At 61.3% G+C, this 5,556-nt stretch overlaps 1 protein-coding gene across 1 annotated transcript; it reads left to right on the top strand.

The window, feature by feature from the left end:
• Positions 1 to 3,133: 3,133 nt before the first annotated feature.
• Positions 3,134 to 4,348, top strand: HTR1A (5-hydroxytryptamine receptor 1A). Its single transcript, XM_066612535.1, has one exon. It carries the CDS (start codon positions 3,134 to 3,136, stop codon positions 4,346 to 4,348), a length of 1,215 nt encoding a protein of 404 aa, XP_066468632.1.
• Positions 4,349 to 5,556: the final 1,208 nt, after the last annotated feature.

Here is a 5,556-nt window from a genome sequence, read left to right as displayed (position 1 = left end):
CATCTACTTTCACTGCTGCAGGTCGCGCCGGACTCCCCACACCTCCAGGAGGCTGCAGGGGCTTGGGGATGTGTATCTGGGGATCATGCCGCTGCCTTCCCCCGCCCCTGCTGCCTCCCCCCTCCCACCCATGCAAGAACTTAGTGGCTCTCAAACTTTCCCGGAGAGTTTGAGAACCACTGCTTTACAGTGTGAAGGAGTAACCAAGAATGGAGTAAGTTTGAGTATTTGCAGAATACTGTCCTTTCCCCTTGTTACTTGCGATAACTACTGAGACAACTTCTACTGTCATTCTACTATTAGGAGTTAAGGCTTTTCTGGAACAAAGGGGGTAGTGTTTCTGAAGCCTTGTGCTCCTGCTAAATGTGTTAGTTTCCTGTGCTAAGTGAGTAAGATAGGATTACAGTTTAAGTCTTACTAAACCCAATGGGCTTACATCTGAGTAAAATAAATTACACTGTTTTCAAACACCTCTAGCTCCAGCATATTTCAGTTGAGGGCTCAGGCACAACTGTTGGCAACCTTCAGTCTTGAAAGACTATGGTATTGCGCTCTGAAAGGTGGTTCTGGAACAGCGTCTAGTGTGGCTGAAAAGTGACAATCCCTTCCACACCGGGAGCAAGTGCAGTCTGTCCCTGGTCTGTCTCCCTGGCTATGGGCCTTCCTTCTTTGCCTCTTTGCCTCAGACTGCTGGCAAAGTGTCTCTTCAAACTGGGAAAGAACATGCTGCACAGCCTGCCTCCAAGCAGGCCGCTCAGAGGCCAGGGTTTCCCACCTGTTGAGGTCCATCCCTAAGGCCTTCAGATCCCTCTTGCAGATGTCCTTGTATCGCAGCTGTGGTCTACTTGTAGGGCACTTTCCTTGCACGAGTTCTCCATAGAGGAGATCCTTTGGGATCTGGCCATCATCCATTCTCACAACATGACCAAGCCAATGCAGGCGTCTCTGTTTCAGCAGTGAATACATGCTAGGGATTCCAGCACGTTCCAGGACTGTGTTGTTTGGAACTTTGTCCTGCCAGGTGATGCCAAGAATGCGTCGGAGGGCTTGCTCAGGCGGAATGCTCAGGCACAGCTTGCTAGGAATTTCTGCAAACAATTAAAAAAAAATTTTTTTGGTCTAGGACCGCATGATCCTTCGCTTTGTTAGCCTTTGCTTAGGCCAAAAAAAAAAAAATCATTCATGGCAACCAAAATGCCACTGTCTGTTTTGTGTGCGTGCATGCAATGAGAGTCATAAAAGTTGTTCAAGAATAGGAAGAGGAGGAGAAAGAGTGAGAGAAACGGAAATTTCAGTAGATTTTTATTTGTTCTGATTAAGCCATACAATGGTCCCAGACCCTTCTTTCTTTCTTTCTTTCTTTCTTTCTTTCTTTCTTTCTTTCTTTCTTTCCCTCCCTGCCATGCCATTCATCACTGACCTGGAGGTGGCAGGGTGAGACAGCCAGTATGGAGACAAGGGGCTTTCTCAAGCCCAGGGTCGGGAGCAACAGCTGGTGCATTCCCGAACCCGAAGCGGTTTGCTGCGGGAAAACTGCCTGTGCGCCAGAAAGGCGATCCCACCCACGCCCCCCGGACGCCCGGGTGGGTTTCGAGCTTCCAGGGGCAGGTCCGCGTGCGGCTGAAGCTCCGAGCCCGGAGCGGCGCGCGCCTGCAGGTGGCGACAAATGCCCTGGAAGCGGAGCGCTGTCCAGGGTGCTGAAGCGCCGGGCTCGGCGGGCGGGCGGACGAGCGAAGGAAAGGGGACCGGACTGCGAGTTCTGGTTCGGCAGCGCCGGGAGGAGGGACGGGGTGCCGAGCGTGCGGTCCTCGCGAGTGGAGCGCCGCTCCCTCGGCGGAGATGCTCCCCGGGCCGGGAGGGACGCGCGTTGAGACGAGCCCAAAGAAGCGACGGGGCCGCACGGCGTCCCCCAGCCCAGCCCAGCCCTCCTCCTCCTGCCTGGCCAGGCGCTGTTCCTCGGCCAAGGCTGAGCTCAAGCCCCTTCCCAGCCACTGCACAGCGGGCGGGGTCCTTCCACCCAGGGGGCGGGTGTGCGGGCGCACGGTGGCGGGGGCGGGGAGGGGGCGCTGCTCGCGGAAACTTACTTCGACTGGTGTGGAGGCGCTCCTCGTTCTCCAGGTGGCACCGATGGGAGGTGTGGGGTGGGGGTGGGTGGAGGGTCAGGCGGGATCCGGTTCCTCCAAAGGCTGGGGCTGGGGTCGCTTGTTTTTCCCGGGGGGGTGAGTGGCAACTCTCCCCTCGTCCTAAGATTGGACTGAGAGCGCCCAAGGGTGCCACTGAGGACGGGGACCACCCCCAGGAGAACCACAGGCGAGCCCGGGAGAAACACCTACGAACACGCAGAGTGTGTGGAGGGGGAGAGGAGGAGAGGGGGAGGGACCGAGGGAGAGGAGAGGGAATAAAATGGGGAGGAGGAGCAGGAGGAGCGAGGTGGGGGCCACCCGGCGCTGTGGGCGAGCGGCTCAGTGACCGAACATCAGAAGGGGGGGGAGCCGGGGGAGGGGAATCCAGAGGTGGAAAGAGAGCGAGGAAAGCCACGGAGTGCCGGGGGCGAGGAACCAGAGTCCGGGAAGGCAGAGCGAGAGAGGGAGCAGGCGGCAGCGCTACAAAAAGGGGGGAGCGGGCGGAGAGCGCTCCAGAAGGCAGCAGGAGTAGGGCGAGGAGCCTGGGGGGGCCGAGGGGGCAGGACTGGAGGCCGGGAAGGGGGCAGAGAAGGAAGTCGCTGGGCGAGGCTGAGCAGCGCAGAGGGGAGAGGAGGGCGCAGGCAGCGCAGCCCCGTCCGGGCAGAGCCCCACTGAGTGGGGGGACGACGGGACGGGGAGAGCGGCGGGGGGCGGCAGGGAGCCGAGAGCAGCCAGTGCGTGACGGGGGTCGGCGAGGGGAGGATAAGAGGAGGACGGGAGCGAGAGAGGCGTCGGGAGGGAAGGAGGCGACGAGCTGGCGGCGCAGAGGAGATGCCCCGCCGGGGAGGAGATGCCGTCGGCGGGCCGGGACCGGGGCTGGTGCGGGCCGGGGGCGCCGGGCGCTGCCTGCCCGTAGCCCGCTGAGGGCGCTGGATCCCTGTCCCCGCGGCCGTCGGGGGGCCATGGTGGCGCCCCCGGGGACGCGCCGCCCGTGGCCGGAGTGAAGCCCCATGGAGAACGCGACGGGCAACGGGAGCCAGCCGGCGGGCAGCCTGGGCTACCAGCTGGGCACGTCGGTGGTGCTGGGCGCGCTGGTGCTGTTCGCGGCGCTGGGCAACGCCTGCGTGATCGCGGCCATCGCGCTGGAGCGCGCCCTGCAGACGGTGGCCAACTACCTGATCGGCTCGCTGGCCGTGACGGACCTGATGGTGTCGGTGCTGGTGCTGCCCATGGCGGCGCTCTACCAGGTGCTGGGCCAGTGGACGCTGGGCCAGGCCGCCTGCGACCTCTTCATCGCCCTGGACGTGCTGTGCTGCACCTCGTCCATCCTGCACCTCTGCGCCATCGCCCTGGACCGCTACTGGGCCATCACCGACCCCATCGACTACGTGAACAAGCGCACCCCGCGCCGGGCGGCCGTCCTCATCGCCGCCACCTGGCTGGTGGGCTTCCTGGTCTCCATCCCCCCCATGCTGGGCTGGCGCACCCCCGAGGACCGCTCCGACCCCGACGCCTGCACCATCAGCAAGGACCCCGGCTACACCGTCTACTCCACCTTCGGCGCCTTCTACATCCCGCTGCTGCTCATGCTGGTCCTCTACGGGCGCATCTTCAGGGCTGCCCGCTTCCGCATCCGCAAGACGGTCAAGAAGCAGCCCCAGCCCCAGCCCGGCAGGAAGGCGGCGGTGGCCGACACCTGCCTCTCCGCCTCCCCCCCCAGCCAGCCCAACGGGGGCGCCCCCCAGCAGCCCAAGAGCTGGAAGGGCGCGCTGGAGCCCCCGGCTGCGGCGGGCACCTGCCTGGTCAACGGGGTGGCCGCCTCCTCCTTGGAGATCCTGGAGGCGAGCCCGTCCAACTCCAGCAAGGACCACCTGCCGCTGCCCAACCACCACCTGGGGGCCTCCGCCAGCCCGGCCATTGAGCGCAAGAACGAGCCCAAGACGGCCGAGGCCAAGCGCAAGGTGGCCCTGGCCCGTGAACGCAAGACGGTCAAGACCCTGGGCATCATCATGGGCACCTTCATCCTCTGCTGGCTGCCCTTCTTCATCGTGGCCCTGGTGCTGCCCTTCTGCGACACCTGCTACATGCCCGACTGGCTGGGGGCCGTCATCAACTGGCTGGGCTATTCCAACTCGCTCCTCAACCCCGTCATCTACGCCTACTTCAACAAAGATTTCCAAAGTGCTTTCAAGAAGATCGTCAAGTGCAAGTTCTGCGCCCAGTGACTGCAGGGGAAGACGCTGGGGGGGGCGGGGGGCGGGTGGCTGGGAGAGGAGAAGGGGGTGGGTGGGTGGCCCCCCCACCCGGGGGGAGAGGTCTGATCCTGCCTCCTCTCTGCCTCCTCTGGCTTCACACGAACTTCTTCACGCATCTTCTGCCACCATAGATGCTTCGCAGACGCCCCACGAGGACCTGGAAGGAGTACCGGAGAGGACTGGGGCATCTGGGTCCTCCTGCCTCCCCTTGACTGGGCCTCGAAGACTCCTTGATTTGGGAGGGGGGAGTCAGCTCAGCCCCTGCTCCCCCCCCTTGCACTTTGGGGCACTAGAATGAAGGCTCCTCTTGGCCCTGCCTTGGGGGGTCCTTCAGATCCACCTCCAATCTTGCCCTGACTAGAAACGTGAGACAGACAATGCTCACTGCTCATCCGCCACACTGTCCCTTTTCTGAACTACCAACCAGCCGGCTCAGGAAGGTAGGACGGCCCTTGGAAGCCTGACGGGCCTTTTGTGGTTGGGGGGGGGGTGCTCCTGGCCTCGACTCCTTCTCAGAGTTGACTCCTTACTCCGGCTGTGCAGCAACCGTTTGATCCAGTTGTCCCTGGAGCTGGGCCGCTCTAGGATTGGGGAGAGGGTGGGCCGGATTGGAAACAAGCAAACAAACCCCAAACCAGGGTTATCTCTGCCCTAGTCTAAACCACAATAAACCACCCTATGCATACAGTGCCCTCCTCTTGTCTGTTCATTGTAGCCCATTTATTTTCTGGAATGGAAAGCAATCTGTGACTTTCAAGACTGAGTAAGCACGAACTCTGAAAGGGAGCGAAGCAACAAGGATGGCAAACTAGAAGGGAGAGATGGGCTGAACTGAAGGACCAAACGTGGATGGGGGAAGCCCTGTCCTCCAAGTCTCTCCATCCTGCTAACTCATCTCTGACTGTTCGATGTGTTGGGAGATAGGTCCCCACTACCCAACGTCCAGGAAGCCCAGATAGTGGCACAAACCGGGTGGTACTGAACCCAGGGTGTGTTACTGAAAGAGTGGGGCCACCCATTGCTTGTGTTTACTCAGAAGTAAGTCCCACTGAGTTCAATGGGATTCAGTTCCAAAAAAGGAACCCTGGGTGCTCTATGGGGGGGGGGGGGAGAAGATCCACTGAGCCTGGTGGGATTTACTTCTGAGTAATTGTGCTTTGGACCGAGTTGTGGCTAGG

The sequence above is a fragment of the Tiliqua scincoides genome, chromosome 2 (assembly GCF_035046505.1).
Source record: "Tiliqua scincoides isolate rTilSci1 chromosome 2, rTilSci1.hap2, whole genome shotgun sequence".
NCBI classification, from domain to species: domain Eukaryota; kingdom Metazoa; phylum Chordata; class Lepidosauria; order Squamata; family Scincidae; genus Tiliqua; species Tiliqua scincoides.
The sequence above is the reverse complement of the archived record's forward strand: the minus strand, read 5'-3'. Positions and strand labels throughout refer to the sequence as shown.